Source organism: Dromaius novaehollandiae, chromosome 3 (assembly GCF_036370855.1).
Source record: "Dromaius novaehollandiae isolate bDroNov1 chromosome 3, bDroNov1.hap1, whole genome shotgun sequence".
Taxonomy (NCBI): Eukaryota; Metazoa; Chordata; class Aves; order Casuariiformes; family Dromaiidae; genus Dromaius; species Dromaius novaehollandiae.
This window is the reverse complement of record NC_088100.1, coordinates 109,869,745-109,889,864: the sequence shown is the minus strand read 5'-3', so window position 1 is coordinate 109,889,864 and position 20,120 is coordinate 109,869,745. Positions and strand designations below refer to the sequence as shown.

Sequence of the window (20,120 nt, the reverse complement as noted above, 5' to 3'; positions counted from 1 at the left end):
TCGTAATGGAGCTGCAATTGCAAGTTATTTGTCTGCTAAGTTATTAAAAAAGCATTGTTAAAAAATTTAAAGTGGTCATATAGAAATTTTTCTTCTGTTGCTATTTCATTAACAAGAAATTATTATCAAAAAAATCAACACAGCTTCATTCAAAGAAAATATTTTGGCTCACTGAAAAGATTTGTTCATTCTGGAACACTTACAGCAATTCTGCAAATTAAAATTTTTGCCACAAAGAAGATTTTTGCATTGCTATATTAGATAATACAGTATTTTAACCTCCAGTAATGTGTTCAACTTTTTAGAAAGACCTGTCCATTCAATAATATTCTTCTTTTTTGTATTTTCCACTAAACATTAAGAAATTACTTTTACGGCAAATAGCAAATACAGTGTCTTCCTCCTTTATTTAGCCTCTTCCAGCTTACATGCTCAGTACATTTGATCACAAATGTAAAGGTCTTTAAATTCTCCATGCTTCTTTCTGCAATCATATATTTGTTGACATTTTGTTTAGCCAAAATGCTTTCTTTTCCCCCAAATTTGTCATTTTATTTAAAATTGTACTGAAATTCAGAACACTGGTTTAACATTATAGTTTGCTTATTCAGGGATCTTGTCTCTGTCATTGGACAGAGCTTGTGTCTAAAAGCTCTTTTTCTATGATCAGATTTATTATCCTTGCTCAGCTGCACAATTCAACTGAATATGTTATGCAGACATACACATAGCTAGCACAACACGTATACACGTAGCTAGCATAACAGTGGCTATACATGACCATCTAGCATGTGATGAGGTCTAATAACCCAGCAGCTGGAATATATATTCACATATATTTAATCAGCTCTTTATTTTGTAAGTCCCTTTATTCTCTAAGTCTTGCTTTCTCCAGTAGGTTATCATCTTCTGTTACACAGACGTCATTCACTCTCTTATTTTATCCAAATGGTAAGCAAAGCGTAGCTGGACTGTGTGTTCAGTTCAGGTTATATATTTTGAAATGCCTATTTGGACACCTGCCATATACACATCTTTCCATATACAGTACATATATCTATTATAGGTATACGTATTGTATAGATTAGTCAGTTGATGAAATACAAGTGAATTAATTGTTAGTCTACTTTCAAACCGATATCTAAAGTTACACTCACACAATCTTCATGACATCAAGTGTTGTAGCTACACTCATTTAAGCTACATACACTTTAGGCAGCCTTAACATTGCTTTATTGTACAAAGATAAGCTATTTTAATCCTATTAGAATTATTTCTGCATTAACTTTTTAATAAATAGCTAGTAAAAGCAATATATTTCTATACATTTTTCATGAACAACAGTAACTAACTTCCATAAACGTTCTGATCACTTGAGCACCGTGAGGTAGAACCAAAGTCCTTGATGCAAAGGGTTCTGAAACTGGAAAGAATATTCCCTTGCTTTCCACGGGTGTCTGAGGAGAATCATTTCACTGTTACTGTCTCTGAAAATCAGATCTTCATTTTAATTTGAATATGGATGAATGAATTCATCTTATGCTTGTAGGCTATTTTCAACAAGCAGCAGAACTACCAGAAGGTTAGAAACTTAGGAAAGTGCTTTTCTTCCTTTTACTAGCTATTCAGTCTATATTGTTCAGAATAGCCTTTATGTAACCAGGTATTAATGAAAATCACTATTTCTCCCCTTACACCTTTTTGCAAGCACAAAGCTTTACATTTTATGACATTTTGTAAACACTTTCTGCCAGAAAGCACTAAAATCCTTCATACAGTAGCATCAGCAAGTACTGTTAAAGTGCAGTAGTAAAATGCTTTTCATCAACTGACATTTACCCCAAGAAAATACAATCTTACATGTATTTTAGAAAGTTTTCAGTTCATTTCCAAATATACATCTTTGCTTTTGCTTGCAAATGTGACAGAATTAAGAATCCTTTATGGTACATCTGTTAAAGACCCCTTTATAAAGGGGTATTTATTACTTATGCCCCGATGTTTTTATCTCAGCTACTACATAATATTGTTCATAATATGTAACATCTAGAACCCCAAGCAAGATCCCCTTCCCTTGCTCTAGGTTATGGTAGACACAGAGCAAAATATGCTCTGAAATCTAAGACATGATGAAATAAAACAGACAGGAAATGGGTAGAAGACTGAATATTATTATTAACTTTATTTTATGGATGAAAAACTGTGACAGAAATTAAATACTTGAGATATATAAGGAACTTGTATTAGAACTGTGAAAATAAAATAGCAATTCCAAATTCCATTTCCAGTACTTAATTACTTCTCAGTGCTTCATCTTTCCTTTTTTTCCATTTTATGCTTCCAGATGTCTACCATTCATCTGATGTAATCATTTCTGAAGGATCCAGTTTTTAAAGAAGAAGAAATAATATCTGGGTCCCAAAGCTGAAACAAGGTTCTTCCATAGTAAGTTTTCTTTAACTGCAGGAAATTCTGCAAAAAGCAAAATCCAACCCCCAAACCCAAGAACCAAATGTCACTACTATAACTAAAATGATTTTCTGAAGGAATCCAACATTTCACAGCAGAACTAACACCTGGTTGTAGATTAAGCTGAGAAAAGTTCTTACCAAGCAAAATCTACACTAAGAACATCCTGAAGTATGAATTGCAGGATGACTTTGTGCACCCTTTAGGCATAATAAGGCAGTCCACATCACATTCATTAACCAATAATTTGCTGAATATTACTGTGATACCTAATAATATTGCAGGTATTTTTGTTACATTCTTCTCCTGATATCATTTATTTAGTTGCCAGTGATTTGTTTTAACAGTATTGCCAGTCTCTTATGTTTGGGCTACTTTTTGCATAAAGCCAGAGAGGAAACCAAGACATGCTGATATTGAAACTTCGGTGAAATACTTAAAAAAAATAAAACTGTTTTGAAATGCAGCAAAAGGAAAAGAAAGTCTTAAAAATATTTTTGGCAGCTATGAAAAAATTCATTACTGAGATTATAATATTTTTTCTAAAATCTGACTGAAATATGATGCCATCGATGCACAGAAAATGGAGGTTTTCTATTAAGATATAGTTCAACAGAGATGTTAGGCTTCTTTGGAGACTTCCCTATCTTTGAATACAGACTCCTTTAAAACAGGGAAAATATGTTCCAGATCACTGAAAGTTCTCTTAAATAATTCCAATAATTTCCTTAAATAATTTTTCTGGACAGAATACTAATAATCAATAATGTTTGCATGAATCAATCATAGCTATATAGATAGGAATTCAAACGGATGTAAGAAAAATACTAGTTGCATGTCCCATTCTGACATATTTGAGCAGATGAAGAGGTTGGATCTCCTTATGCTATCTCCTGTTGGGTGTCAAAAATTCCTTTCCATTTGCCCCTTTGAATCAACTGGCGTAACTGCATGCATAACTGTTTGATCCATATGATCTGTATTTAACAAAATCCTCCCCAGAAAATAATTTCTGTTTACCCAAACCATTCACCAGGACCAAGCTACAGCACCAGTTTATTAAATGCATGAATGTGATAAATGATCACAGAAGCTGATTTTATGAGAAATGCATTAAGTGTGTGTCATAGAGTAAATGCTAGTTGCAGTGCCAATATATTTAACTTCTGTTCATATCCTACAATCTTACAGGCTAAGAAACTTTTGTGTCACTCTTCATATATGATCTTGTATGTTCCAAAAGAAAAAAGTTTGCAGAGGAGTACTGCTGAGCTGAAGACATATTTTAAATGACAGTAAAATCAGACCGCATTAATTTATACTTCCTTTGGTGCTCAGCAAAAAACAGCCTTTAGGAATGTTATATAGGACTGGAGAGGCCTGAGATTTGATTGTGACTGGTACTGTTCTCCTGCAAAATTGAAGGTTGCCTAAAGAGAATAACATTGCAATTGTTTCATACAAAATGCAACAAAGAGGTGGGAAAACACTCATAAAATGAGCTTGAACAAAATTATTTATATTTATTTATGTTTATATGCCTGAATTTAAACTCACTAGTATTCAGGAAACAATTGCATTTCTAAAGATGAGTCTAATAAGACTATCCACTGGGTACACCCTTTATAAATACATGAAAATATAAATAGTGGTGTCTTAAACTTTATAAATAAACATATTTTAATTGATTGTGCAATAATTCTGTATTTTAGCTTTTATCTGATTATTTCTGAATGATGTTTTTCAATGCTGTTCTTGACCTTTACAGACTATTGAACTTTTTTATTTTTAGAACTTTTCTTCTCTGTTCATTATCATACACATAGTCCCATTTAAATCAGTCTGAGAAATAAGGATGAATATCCCTGAAAATCCCTCTAGGTGATTAAATGTCATGGGCTAATATATAGAATATTCATATATTTGTGAACAGTCGTATTTTATTATTAAAATATGCATGGTTATCTGCAGCATACTTGTATATATATTAATTTATACTGGGGATCAAGGGGAAAAACTTATTCATGCAAGTAATCCAGCCAAATACAGCTGGACTATATGTGAATGAAGTAATTTTAAATAAATTTATTAGGAATTCTACTCTGACTTTCCTTTATCTTCAACTTCTCCTTTCCAAAATCTTAATAGGTTTTTATTTGCATGCTTAATAGTCAAAATAGTACATAGGATAAGGCAGTGGTTATAAAGTAGTAGTAATTATAAATGAAAGAGGAAAGGAAAAGGGAAATAAATATTTCAATCTTGATTATTTTTCATTTTGTTCATATTTTTAATTTTTTAAATATTTACACAAACAGAGAAGTAAAGAAAGTAATAATCTCTAAACAAGGAGAAAAATAATAAAAGGTGTATTGTAAGCTCCTGGGACATTCATTAATGTGGTTCTCATAAAGACAGAAGTATCCTAAAAATGAAGGCTGGTCAGTTCAGAGAGTAATCCTGTGTTTCTGGCTCTTATATATGGAATACATATTGGCTATATTATCCATTCATATAAAAGCTTTTCAAAGGCAACCCTAAACAGATGTGCAAATACAATGTTTGCATTTTATAAAAGAATGAAATGGATCTCTGATAGGTCAACTCAATTCATTCCTTGCAAAAAATGGTTCTGAAATGTACAGAAACAATTTTGTATATGCTTTATATTTTGCTTGATTTCCTTCTTTATATGGCACACTTATTACAGAAGAAGGTCACTTACACTAATTAAAGAAAATTCAGAGGGGCTCAGTCCATGGTAAGGAAGTCCACCATCCTTTCAGTCTTAAAAATACATATATTTGATTCAGTCACAAAAAAATAGCTCAACTGAAAAATTGGCATTTATGTTAGCAGCAGTATCTCCCCAAGGGAATTTTAAGTAAGTTTCATTTCCATTCTGATTCCTTTTGACTTTAGCCATATTTTGAAGCAGAAAACTAAAAAGCGTTTGGGGAGGAATGTCTTGATTTTCAGGGTTAAGCCTTCTGCCAAACCTTTGAAAACATGGCAGAAACTGTTCAAATCACAAACTTTTTTGAAAAATCTCAGTTTGTACAGTGTTCATGGAGATGTCTTGGATTTTATCAGTAAATTCCTGAAAGATTGTTTGGACTGCGCATTCTTTAACTTGAACCTGAGCAGGCTTTTCCTGTCATCAGAAACTCCAGATTGTTGCAGCCTGTGCTAGGTCTGGTCACCCCTTTCTGGAGCAGGGAACCTGTTGATCTTTCAGTAACATCCCTGCTGGGAATAGACACTGTGGAAAGGATGCTTTGTGATTAAAATGCGAAGAAGAAAATATTTGGGGCTCGGATGTAAGAGTGGGAGTAGAGTTTTAAAAACCTAAAATATATATATATATATATATATATATATATATGCACACTCTAATTTTACTATATTAAAAGAACATTCTTCAGGTTGCAAAATCAATCACTCAAAAATAGCGTATCTGAAAAATAGGGGCTTCCTGTGTAACTTAAATCCATCCTCTGTATTCATATGCATTATGATACAGCCTTTAATTACATGATGTAAAGCAATTGTCTCCAGAGGGTCCCTAACGCGTTCTGTACACAGAAGAGGTCTATTCTTAGCAGTAAGTAATGACTGAGCAATGAAGAAACCTGTTGTCTGTGAACAGTACACCTGCCCCTGCAATAGAAGAGTCCCTGCAAAAAAGGGAGCAGGGTGTACCTCATAGCACAGAGAGCTGAATGCTGCCATGCAGAAATATGTTCTATCCCCTCCTGAGCTATAAAGGTCCCATACAATTTTGTTCAAGTTTTTAAAGCCAGACTTTTTCTGAGTGCTCATTTCTTGCACTTTTCGGGACATCTGCATTTTCTGGGTGCCTGTCTTGCCAGATACCCCAGCAGATGCAGTGCTGGTCACCCAGAGGTGTAATTTGAAGTCAATGGAAGCTGCACTTTGAAGTCATACTGTGCCTATAGTATATATACTCTTATATGTGAAGTACTCAGAAAAACATCAGATTGTGTACTCAAGATTAGAATGTCTTTTTCCTCAGTTCTCCTCTATAAGTGGAACAATAGCATCTGTCATCTTTCATTGGGTATTGTGTATTTTTTAATACTTGTACAGTAGTTCAGACAGTGTACTTATGAAAACCACAGAAAAGCCCAGGGAAAAATTAATAATTTCCCTTCAGAGAGGGTTTGAATACAGACAATAAATAAGGCTCGGGGCTACACGTTGAAGAGCAAGGAGAAAACAAAATATTGAAGAAATTATTATTATCACTCAGTCTATGCACTAAATGAGGCAGAAGGCTTGTGGAAAAAGTGGTATATGATCACGTAATTAAAGACTGTTTCATCATGGGTACCTGCAAAGGGATCAAATTAAAGCTGTACAGTACCTTAGACCTGACAGTTCATAGCTTTGGAAGGCTTTATTACACAAACTTAATAAAATTCTCAACACATAGATTTTTGCGTGTAGCATGTTCATATGTGTTAGATTGATACCAATGACTTAGGTTGATTAGAGAAGAAGGAAACTGGCCATACTGAGCTATTCTTTAAAAACCTGTGCACCAAATGGGTACCTAAGAACACGAAAAGGAGCATGAAGATCGATTCAAACGCATAGATGAAAGAACAGTCTATTTTCAAACAGCAAGCATTTTAATGCAGGATAAGTCATCTCAGCAATGGAGGTGGAAAGTGGGGTTAAAGTATGAGATTTTTTTTTTAGCCACTAATTCATAATTTTAAAGGGAAGATTGCATTGCCAGTCTCTATTATACGTGCACAAATATGGACAAATTAAAGAGTGGAATAAGTAATTACTGGTACCACATATGTGTGTAAATCAAGCCAGAAAAGCTTCCTGTTAGTCATTTTTGTGTTGGCAAAATGCTTCCATGTATCTGAATGACAAAGGCAATCTCTAAAAAGATCACAGAGTAATATTATATAGTAATGGGCAAGGTTAATCCTGTTCAGACCTTGCAGTTGTTTCAAGAGGTTTTTATATTAACATCATTGAAACATTTTTTTTTTATGACCAGAGGACCTGAGTCTGATCTTACCCTTATTTTACAATGGCTTATATGTATTAACTTCTGGAGGCATCAATCCTGATTTACACAGACATGAATGTCCATTAGTTCATTACCTGAGTAATGATTTTACTCTGCTAACTGACTGAGAGATCCTGAATAGAACAAACCTAGAGCAGCAAAGAATTTTAGAAATATGGTCCATAACAATATATATGATTTCTAAAAAAGTCTTTATCTTCCAACAAACATTAGTTAATTAATTCCCGTAAGTCTTAGCACCTCTTTCTGCATTCTCTGAATGATCCAAAGCTCAATTTAAGTCACTGAGTTCAAGCTGAGCAGGAACCAAGTTTCCAAGAGATATTTATATACTTTTTTTCAAAATTCCAAAGAGAAAGCTAAGGAGGCACAAAGCTGAATAACATCAAAACCTGCCCTCAGCTCACCTTAATATATTTAGGATTTCCAAGAAGTAATGACCCCATATGAAAGTGCAATATCAAAATAACTAGATATTAGTAAGTTCTCAGAAGAAAGCTTTTTAAGTTAGATATATGTCTATGACAATAGATACAGCATCACTGACTTTTTGTTATTTGTCACACAAATGTGAATAAAACGAAAAATTTCACCCTTAACCACACGAAACAAAAAAGATGAAAGCCATCACTCAGTGAATGTAACCTTAATTCTGAATTCCTGTCATGCCATCTATTTATGCTGTTATCTTTATATAGACATGTTTGCATTTTTTCAGTAGGGGAAAAATTGGAAGGAAATTTTATTCACTTGCATTACTGTGCATATTTTTGTGGATCAGGATTTACCAGTTCCACCAGTATGACTCATGTGTTGCAGTGGGATAATACGTGACTGAATATTGGTGATTTTTCACTCATTACTTTTTATAAATTTGAATGATGGAGATATTTTTAACATGTATTTAACAAAAAAAATACGGTGCTATTTCAGTGGTATTTCAAACAACATAATAGGATTCAGCCTCTGATAAGAGGATAGATAAAACCCTTGAATATTAAAAACTTTTCAAATCTTAAAAATGTGACTGTCAGTGGATTTGCATGAACAAGTCAAAACTTCTATCACTTTTTCCTGTCATTGGAAGTTTCTTAGTTTCTTAGAAAGAGTGTGAAATTTTTTTTCTCATAATTTTGAAACTGACACATGATTTCTTTAATTTTGGAGTTTCAAAAGTTTTAATGCAGAAAACAAAAATAAAAACAGTACTTTTAAGCTCTAGCATATGGCTTCCTATAATGCCAGTTTCAGCTGTTTAACAGCCATAGAAGTGCAAGCTTAACGTCAGGGCTCTGCAACTAAATCCATCCCAGCCTCTCCTCCAAACACTCTGGACCAAGAGGAGTGACAAAAAGACAAAATAGAAATTCCTAGAAACTACCACAACTGAGTTAGTTGATGGAAAGCTGACTGCAGTTTTGGCCAAGGAATTATATGCAAGTCACATTGTCTTTCTGATGAACTACTAGGAAAATATAGGTGTCTTCCTCATAACACCTTAATCAGGAATGTTTTATGCACAAATATAAGATCCATCTTCAGAATTCTTCAGTAAATGTTGAACCAAACAAGACAGATCTTCTTTTGTCTAATGCAGAAAGAGAGTCCACAATTTATTTCTGAAAAAATATGTTCTAAAAACATGTTCTTTGCAAGGTAATAATATTACAGAAATTATTTTTCTGAAGTAAGTATCTCAGAAAACAAACTTCACAGAGAATCAGACCCTGGGAAGCACAGCAATGTTCGTCTGAAGAGAAAGTAGCAGGAGGGCATTATGCAGTTCTTAGAAAATCTATTTAGCTGACCAACACAAAGGAGTATTTTCTTGTATCACCGCACGATAGTCTTAAAAGTTAAATGACATACAGCAACTGGTTTCTATCATCTATTTTCAGCTATCTCGCTAATGAGCAAAAATGGGAAAAAAAGCAAACTCAAAAAGAAACAGAACTAATAATGACAATGTCAGCATTAAAATTTCTGGAAACTTCATAAAGAAATGCCACTGCTTTTCTAGGGTATGATGTCATGTGAAGCAACCTTCCACCCCATTATAGACACTCACCTGATATTCAGTGTACTTAGACAGAGCAGTGTTTGTGGTCTGGGAAGAAGAAGCAACCCTTCTCACTACCCTCTCCTCCTCATGTCTCTGGACCTTCCAGGTTAAGAGCCTGATCTTACAAACATAAGTCAATCACTGCATAAGAGTCAGTAGAATTCAAACTTTTTTTGAATTATTTTTACTGATTCTGAATTATTCAGTTAGGAAAGACAGCACATTTCCTGAAAAGATTCTGTAGAGCATTTATTTAACTAGAATTAGGGTCTGATTCTCACATTTTATTAATAATGGATATTATCTTTGCATCACAAGACTGTAACTGATCATAAAGCAAAGCACTGTTCATCATAATTGTTCTCTAGACACCCATTGTACAAATGCTGACGTGTTTGTATGGATGTTTCTGCTGTCACCTTTGGGAACAGATGAAGAATCAGGATAAGCTTCTAAAGAAAATTACAATATTGAGATACAGTTCTTCACCCCATGTCTATTCACTAATTCTCTGATTTTCTATACACTTCTTAAAAAGAAGGTACATATAATTTACAATCTACTCACTAATTCTCTGATTTTCTACACATTCTTAAAAAGAAGGTATATATACTTTATAAGAAATACGTATAATCTTTTTCAAGGAATATTTTCCTAATGGAAATACTTCCTTTCACACAAGTATCATTTTTACATCTTTTGTTAAAGCTGAAAAGCATAGAAGGGGAAGAAAATCAAATCAAAGGTCATTCAGTATCAGCCATTAAGATGTGATTCTGAAACTTTGGAACTGTGACATATATCTACAATTGCATAGCATAACGTCAGTGACCTCCACAAAGGCTGCACGTGTTCTCTTAATTACAAGAAGACATCACTGCGAGAAGACGAAGTCTAGCTTATCTGCCGTTAAGCAACATTAAGAAATCACCAAAAAATGATCATTTAAAATGAAAATCTTTTCATTTTGAGACCTCATGCATTGTGCCACAGATTAAAAGCAATCTGTGACTTGTACGCCTACATAGCACTGTAGATACATAACACCTACACAGGCAAAATACACCGTTTCACAATTAAGTGGCAGTAACTGCAAAAATGATTCTACTGAATACACTTCCCACTTTTTTGGTAAAACAAATTTTTCCCTCATATTACAGAGTCCCTTAAATGTAAAACATAATTAGTCACATAACTTTACTCATACAGTATAGCTCATAAGAACGCATTAAATTTAAAAAAAAAGATGATGACGCTTTTAAATATCTGAAAATATAAAAAGTCTTTTCTCTATATATGTTCCCAGATGAATACTACAGTCAGAATCAGCAGGTTATTTAATTTGCCCTAGATCTTCTCTGTCTTCATATTCCCATTCGAATAATAAGTCCAGAATCAGCAGGTTATTAGGTTTGCCCTAATTCTAAACTTGAGTCAATGGGACTTCAAATTGATTCCAAAGGAAAATGAAAACAGAATTTGGTTTTGTTTTGCTATCTTTGAGATGCCAAATTTGCTGCTTATTAAGACCTAGCTAAATAGGTTCATAAACAACTCCATAAAATTACAGAAATCTAAAATCCTATTATACAGTCCTGTTTTTAAGAGAAAGCTGCCAGCATACTCTGTCTCTTATTTCTTTGTAAGCTCAAACAAGGCTTGGGCCACCTTCCCTTTTCCCCCAAATTTCTCATCCAAAGGCTAAGAGCATCCAAAAGCAACATGGTATTTCAGCAAATACCATTGATATGATCATTAAGTGGGAGCCAGAGCTCCCCACTGTCCTCAGCATTAAGTCTTTGATCCTTTTTTAGTAATGAGAATGACTTTTGTACAGGTGCCGCCATAACATTGCAAAGGATAGGGACTGTTACAACCATGAGAAGAGCTGAATTGTCAAGGGAAATCTGTTTGGCAGTTGGCAATTTACATCATTTATGTATCATTAATATCTAGCCAGACTAATAGAAGGCATGTAACTGCAGGCCAGTTTTGCACAAGAAAAAAGCAATATTCTGAATATTCAGGTATGAATAGATAGGCAGTAGAAACAATGGCAACCTCAAAGTGGGCCGATAAGTATCAGTTCTGTAGACTAACGAGGCTCTACTATGGTAGAGAGAGTTTCAAGATTCGACTACACAGTGCAGATCCTAATAGAAATTCTGATCTTTTCTGGCTGACAGCCAGGAAGAAAATCCTCCAAAACTCCTGTATGGACTGTCAGTAATTTAACTGTACAGATGGAGAAATCAAACAAGAAACGGTGTGAACTGACTTGGGTCACAGAGAAAGCAATGCCATTTCAAAATCATGTGCTTTCTCCCACTTCATTCATTGCCATGGGTATTTTGTGCATCGCAGGGCTCGTTGGTTCTACTGAGTACTCCGAGGTCCAAGGGAATGGCTGGACACTAGCATGAACCCATCACATACAACTACCTTTTAGTTTGGCAGAAGAGAATCTGTACTTCTGAAAGACTGACTTTGACATATGTAACAACATAATCTGGCTAGAAAAGTCAGACACCGTCACCAGAGTGTAGAAGGAGAAAGTGTCAGTTGGGAAAGTTTTCATCTTTGTGGGGCACTAAATTATTTTGTAAAAGATTAAATGATGATCCCAGAAGAGAATAACTAGAAGATTAATTTAAATAAGGCATTACAGACATAACATGTAGCCTGAATTTTTGCCAGTTAATTCTATATATTTGTCACATTCTAACAAATAATTTCCAGAAGGAACAGCACTTCAGTCTTTGCAATTTACTCCTCAGGTGCAGCATGGTATACAACACTTCAGTATGCCTTTCACTATTCTGTAAAACCATGCTTTTATAAAGGTATACAATTTTCAGCTAAAGTGCAGTAAACCAGAAAAGTATTTTTCCGGAAGCTGGTATGGTTTCATGTTTTCTGAAAGCAATGCCAAGCTTTCTGGAAGACAAAACATTGCATTAATTTCAACAAGAGTGTGATGAACCCTTTTGTTTAAAATTACCAGCCAAGTTTGATTTTGATATGTTTATAAAAAGAAGCATGAACCCTCAGAGCTACATATGTTAAAGTTAGCCTCTACTTAAAATTATTTCGGTTAAGAACTGTTTTTACTTCCTAGTCTGTTTTCCCATTCCCATCCATCAGCTCAGTAATGATGATGGGATAAAATGATATGTTCTGTAATCTAAATGTTTTCCCCACAACTCCTTGGCTAGCGTCTACAGTAAAAAGATTCCCAGGGAGCCTTCCATTTAAGTGATAGCCAACCTGCAGCTGAGAAAAGATCAACAGCATTTGGTCCAAAATGGCTGTAAGCCTTGAAGTGTAATTACATTAAAATATAGACAATTTCATTATATAATTTTGAAATTTTGACTATATGACCAATCTGACACAAGCTTGTAGGCTGTTAGAAGTAAATTCTAGCATATTAGCCTCCTATAATTTGCAATATAGGCTCAAAATTGGCATGGGCCTCGCATCTTAGCAGAGGGAAGCAGCAACCTCACTATATAAAACACTATTGATCTGGGGTACTAAGATGAATGCTATATGTGTAAGTGGTCTTTTGGAAGTATTTCAATATCAGCATTTTGAAAGGATTAGCAGTGTTCAACAAGTAGCCTTCTTAGAAGATAATATAAAACAGACTGTCAGTTCCTAATTACCAGTGACACAGTATTTAAATTGCTCTGATTTCACATGAGGCAGATATTGAAATCAATATCTTATAATGCAAAATCCTGGCAAACAAAATAATATATCAAATTGCATTAGGAAAATGATGCGAAATTCTGCTTTAAACTGACATGAGGTTTCTATCTACATACAACTGAATGTAAGGGGCACCGATTTAAAACATTTTGAAAGACTCTGGGATTATTTGACTCTCTGCCATAAAAGTTCTACCCTGCCAAAAAATTCCACTATTTAAAAAATATTAAATAATATTAAAGCTTTTTTACTTAAACTAAATTGAATCATTCCGTAAATGCAACAGAACCTTAGCATAATATCTAGTGGATTCCTATCCCTCCCCCTAAATCAACATCACCCCAGTGGCCAATGGCAGTGATAAGGAATTCAGCATGCAGAACAAATACAAATCATGTAATAGAGATATATATTGTAGACAAAGAATCTGAAGTGTAAATCAAAAGGAAAGTTTTGCTCACAGTATTTGTTATCCCACAGTATATTTACCTAACTATTCAAGAAGGATAAAGACAAGGGTTGTTATGCTTGTAAAACTGACTATGTGCAATGACTTCAACGGCATTGCTTTGCAGTCAAACACGTATCTCGCAACAGATAATTAATGTCAAAATATGTTTGCATGTTTTATCCAAGGCATGAAAGAATTGAAAGAATTAAAACATGAAAAAATCCAAAAAATCAAATATTGGATGACTTTTAAAAAAGTTAACACGAAGAAGAAAATGTGCACAACAATGATTTATGCAATTCAGAACCCAAACAAACAAATTAAATGCTGGCTAGCTTGAGACATCTGGAATTTGATTCCTTAAAAAATCATTTTCACAGCTCAGACCATAGCTGGAATCAACTACTGAATATCTGACATGGAAGAATATCTCTTACAGTGAACAGCTGCATGAACAGTCCTCATTTTTTCCACAAAACAGAAACTCAGTAGGATGGTTAAACACGTTCTAAACAAGAAAACCTTGAATTCATAGAATAACTGCCTCTAGTAGTCACTGCAAAAAGATAATACTGAGGCACGAAGGCCAGCGATATTTTATAAGGATAAAACTTGCTGCGTGCAATTTTTTCTAACAGTTATAGAGATAGAAAAGCATAAGGGCATGAAGTGAGAAGAAGCTAGGGTCAGTGAAACTTCTCCCAAATCAAAGTGTGTTACGTGTTTTTTATTTCCTCTTTCAGAGGTATCTGGCTATTTCTAAGACAGGATATTGGACAAGAATTTTTTTATATAAATGTAGGTGAAAACAAAATTATATGCGTACATTCTGTCTAAAGCCAGAGAGTCACTATTTTGTTAGGGTAATTTAATACTTAAAAATAGTTTTTTATTCTGAAATTTTAACATAAGGAGAAAAATGGAAAGAGGAATATGAAGGCTCACTGATATGAATTGCATATTTTTCCTACTTTCTAGAACCCTGACTTACTTTACTAAAGAGGTAGATTTTAAACATCAGTCTTTTTAATGAACAGTTCACTCTATCGTAAAATCAAACCATAGCCATTTCAGTCGTTTCAAGGAATAATATCATTTTCATTGAATATAAGATTGTGATGGGTGTAAAAAAATTTATCAGAAAATTGTTATGGTAATCAGGGCATATTTTAATGCAAGTCATATTTCTAATAAAATGTATCATTATTTTGTATATTTTTTCTTCTACTAAGCCACTATTATCATTTGAAATAATATCCCCTTGCATGTTTTAGTACTAAATACAGATTTTACTTCCTCTTTTAGAAGACTGTCTTGTACTTGTACTGTCTTGTACTGTCTTTATTCATAAGCATATGGACTAATAGACAACAGAACTGCTAGGGGTCATAATTTTCTATGCTATAGACTGCACACCCTTGATACCCAAGCAAAACTCCTGTACTTTTTCTGCAATTCATGCCAAAGCCCCCATTGAAGAGACTGTAGATCCTACTCAAACAAATAGCATGACTGAATGTCATACATCTGATTCTTTGGTAGCTGAACTTGTTTTTACACTGGTGTAATTCAGATAACATAAATGAAGCCACTCCTGATTTAGGCAAGTAAAGGGAGATTTAAGCCTACTGGGAATAACTTATATTACTATGGATTTTTCACAGTAACACTAGGTGAAATTTTATTATTATAAGAAAACTTTTCTTTGGGAAAAATTATAGAGATTTTCAAAGGTGCAAATCTGAAAAAATAGACTTTTTCCAGAAAATAAATGCTGTGAAAAATTGCATCCTAAGGCTTAAAATAGTGACTCTTTAAATCAGTTATTTATAATCTCTTAAATGTGCAATTCAGGATAGAAAACTTGGGAAATTTTATTATTATTATTATTGCTTTCCCCATGTCCTCATTATATGCAACTCTGTGCTTTGCCAGATTGTAGAGATGCAAAAGGATCAAAGAAGGACCAAATCCAAACAAAAGCAAAAAGAAAAAAAATCTCCAAGGAACATAGAATTTAATGACCATTTTTCACCTAAAAGGAAAAAAAGTATCATCGGGATATAATTTGAGATTAAAATGTAAAGTTTGGGGTTTTTTTCATGTCTAAACCATTTCTAGTCAAAAAGCAAAACAAGACGAAGACTGAAAACTCAAAAGACCTCCCCAGCTCGTTGCACTCCTGCTCCTCCTTTTTTCAGGAATGGCAAACTCCCGCTGAAGGTAGTGGGAAATTTACATCTTCCGGGAACAAAAGATCAAAACTTAACAGTATAATTTCTAGGTTTACTACAAAGAATTAAATATCAATAGCCAGGGTTTATTTCTTGGCAGACATAATAGTTTTACTTGTCCTTTTGCCTTTTCTATTCCTTAGAAGATTAAATCATTATTTACAAACTAGCTCAATATCTTTGTAGTACATATGAGTAGCTACTAATCCCTTCATCAAAACCTGACTGATCTGACTTTCAGTTATTACCTTTTCTCAATCAACAAACATAAGCTGTGGGCCTAGTTCCATTTATATTGCAATCAGTGGAAATGTTGCCTTCTATTTCTAATGAAATCAGAATCTGAATCTTTTATGATCCTTTGTTGAGAAGGTCTGCTAAAATTGTGTGTCTTGCTATTATTTTATAAGGCTTCTTTGTGGAAAAAAGACACGTGAGGATCTAATCTTGATCCTGGTGAGGTCAGTCGTAAAACTACTAGTGTTTGAATGAAGCCCACCCAGATTTTATCCTAATTTGGGGCTTCTAAATATTATTTAGAATGTCATCTTCTTATAAGTTCTAACTGAAATTATATTTATATGTGTGTATATACATATATAAAATATATAATTTCATTAACATTCAGTCAAACATAAAAGTTCCTTAAAATAGCTATTAATCTTATTAATTGTTATTTAAAGATGAGATTTTCTCTTCCTCTTCATTTTATATGCAATTATATAAACTACTTGATATAAATATTACATGTTCAAAAATCACTTTAAATAAATAAATTATGGTTTAATGTACAGTATATATGAGTGCATAATAACATATAAATGACCACTGTTGCTTTAACCAAACTGCTACAATTCATAATTCTCTTTTTGGTTTATAATAGGGCCTAACTCAAAGATGTTAAGACAACTCAGTATTTTACATACACCTCTATATTATGTAGTATCACATATTAAAATTTTACATTCAAAAAATAAATAAATATGAGCTTAGGCTAATACCTAAGATATTTCATCTTACAGTTTCTTGGAGTGTGTGCCTTTGAAGGGATAAGTTTATTATTTTCTGAAACTACCATTTGCTCCCTCTTTATTAAAAACATATTTAAGAATGTAAAAAGGGTTGGTTCTCTAACAAATGGCTGATGAAAGATAAACAGCTGAAAAAGTAAACAGGATGCAGAATGACTGTAGTGTTTGAGTATTGACACTAAGGACAGAAGGTGTTACATAATAAAGCACAGTCACAAATGATGTTTTCTGTTTTATAGCGAGTGAAATCTGATAGAAATGAGAAAGGCAAATTATTCAGCCATAAATATCATGCAGCCACTCAGTGAGGATATTCACTTGGCCTATGTAGCACCGTTTTTATATTTACGCCTTTACATTTTACACTTAGGTCTTTGGTCTCAATTTCTGACATGGAGATAATTTCCTTGATTATGTTTTGTCTTCTTTCATTCATATACCTTTAAAATCTGTCCCGGGTACACAACATATGTGCTCTCCCACGCTTAGGTAGCTGCAAGCAGTGGCACATTTACCAGCAAAACAACAAAAAAGGTCCTACATGCATCTGCAAAGTAAATGGTCACGCTCCTTCCAGCCGCCAAGGACGAGGCGGACTGAATGCAGATCAGATTTTACTCAGTGATTTATTTGTAGGTGGGATTCAGGAAAGCACTGTTCTCCTAAACTCTCCCTTCCTTGGTACAACTGCTCGGTAATCTTGGGGCTCGGAATGCGTACTTCCCCCTTACCCATTTACATCCTGCCTGCGTGACGGGCGCTGTAAATTGCTGGATACATCGCAAAGCAGTGTCGTGCACGTCTGTGTAAAACCATAATCCTCTGTTTAATCCCCCTCCTCCCCAGCAGCAACCCAGCAATTCATAAATAAATCACTGGTTTTATTTCAGCGATGTAACCGAGGCAAACGTCAATACCGAGTGGGCCCGGGGTCTCCCCTCCCCTACGAAGGCGAGCCCAGAGCGTCTTTGCACAGCGCCTGCTAAAATCTCCCCCAGCATCGCTTCCCCCTCTTCCCAAAATTAATCGCCACCGCCTGCTCGCTAGCGGCGCGCCGCTGTGCCCCGGGAGCGGCGCCGCCGTGCCCCGCATGGCTGGACGGGGCTCAGGCCCTGCCCACCGCCGGGACAGGCCCCAAACATCCTCCTCTTCCTCCTCCTCTCCTTCCTCTTCCTCTTCCTCCTCCTCCTCCTCCTCCTCCTCCTCCTCCTCCTCCTCCTCCTCCTCGCTGCTGGCCTTGCGGGGGGGTGGAAAAACACCCATCCTGCCCCTGAGGCACCCGGGGATGGCGGAGGGGGGGCTGGGGCGTACCGGGGAGCGGGGACGAGGCAGGGAGCAGTGAGACGTTCGCTCTGAGAGATGAAACTCCATGCAGCCGTCGCCTGCCGCCTGCCCCTCCGCGACGCCGGGGAGCGGGAGGGCGGGCGGGAGTGGCGCCTTACCTTCGCTGCAGTCCTTGCCCCGAAAGCCCGTCTGGGAGCAGTCGCAGACGGCCTGGTCGTTGAGCACCGAGCAGACGCCCCCGTTGAGGCAGACGTCCTCGCGGGCGCAGAGGCGGCTCTGCTCATCGTCCAGCCGCACCTCCTGGCTCTCCACAGGCAATGCCTGTGTGTAGTTGACCCTGACGTCCGTTATCCAGCCCTTGAAGGGCTCCCGCTCCTTCACGGAGGAGAGCGTCAGCTTGAGCGTGGCCGACCGCAGCTCCGGCGGGAGCCCACCAAGGAAGAGGCCGCTGAACACGGTCATGTCCCGCCGCTTGGACTTCACCTCCACCCACTTGGCCTCGGCCTGGTCGATGATGAGTGTCGTGTTCTTGAAATGGCGGCGGATGACCACGGCGTGCCAGCGGTTGTCATTCACTGGCGTGTCGGAAAGCAGCGTGGCCGGCTCAGCGCAGAAGATGGAGAAGCTGAGCTGCAGCCGCCCGCCCTGGGTGAGGATGAGCTCGAGGAAGTCGCAGAAGCCCTCGTCGTCAAAGTAGAGCACCAGGCCGCTGGAGCTGCGCGTCTTCATGTTGAAGCTCATCTCACTCTCGCAGCAGGCATTCCACTTGGGGAAGCGAGTCCACTGGCCCTCGGCCCCCGGGAACTCCAGCCCGCTGCCCAGCTCGGCCCAGCAGCCCAGCAGCAGGGCCAGCCACAGCAGTAGGCAGCCCCCGCGCCGCACCAGCGCTGCCCCCATCCTGTGTGGCCGGGGGCGGGCGAGTGGGGCGGCAGGGCCAGCGGGGGGCGGCGCGGGGGTCCCTGGGGCAGACAGGGTAAAATCTTGCCGGGCGCCGCCCGCGCACACTGCCTGGAGGCCGCGGGGCCGCCTGCCCCTGCCCGGGCCGCCGGCCAGGGCCTGCCGCCGGAGGAGAGTGCCGGCGGGCGGGTTCACTGCTCGGCCGGGGCTCGCGAAGGGCGTCCGGCGGCGGGTGAGTCGGCGCAGATTTTACCAAAAGCCCACATTACCGAGGCGAGGGGAAAACAAATGCTGGGGACCAAACTCTTCTCCGAGTGGATCCGCGAGCTTGGCAAGACTGTAGCGATATCCCAGTGCGCACGCGCGCTCCGGCTTTACATCCCAGCCACCAGCAGTAGTTTCCCAGGAAGCCAATTACCGATCCCAGCGCTGCCTTGCGAGGACAGATCCTTCTGTCAGCTCACGGACGGCCTGCCATGGTGCTAGAGCAGCATCAGCAGACGACAGGACTCATCGCTCATGGTTTCCTGAGCTGCCTCAATCCCAATGGGGTTGAAACCCAGAGGCTGTCAAACAGCCGAGTGGCTACTTGACATGCAAAGCCTGACAGCTCCTCTTCTGTCTGCTTGCAAAAGGCCAAAACTAAGATCCAGGGCTTGGATTTCCTGTATTGTTTTTGTTTCTAATCTGCAAGGAATTGAAATAAAATAATAAGGCATCACAACTAGTAACACGTTAAATCACAAAACTCATCAATAGCATACATTCATGATTAATTTTCCATTTGAACTGTAGATCAACATTAGGCAAACAGACTGCCGCTGTAATCCTGGAGTTACTGAGAAATCATATCTTGCAGTGCTAAACTTAAATCTTAACGTATGTGCTTACATGAGATTACATT

At 37.1% G+C, this 20,120-nt stretch overlaps 1 protein-coding gene across 24 annotated transcripts in view; it reads right to left on the bottom strand.

The window, feature by feature from the left end:
* NRXN1 (neurexin 1) overlaps nt 1–20,120 on the bottom strand; it is a 719,531-nt gene that overhangs the window by 695,901 nt on the left and 3,510 nt on the right. For all 24 annotated transcript variants that reach the window (XM_064509774.1, XM_064509775.1, XM_064509766.1 and 21 more), the window contains exon 2: nt 18,478–19,903. In XM_064509774.1, coding sequence (XP_064365844.1) covers nt 18,478–19,216 — 739 coding nt within the window. In that variant the 5' untranslated portion in view covers nt 19,217–19,903. The remainder of the gene's footprint in view (nt 1–18,477; nt 19,904–20,120) is intronic.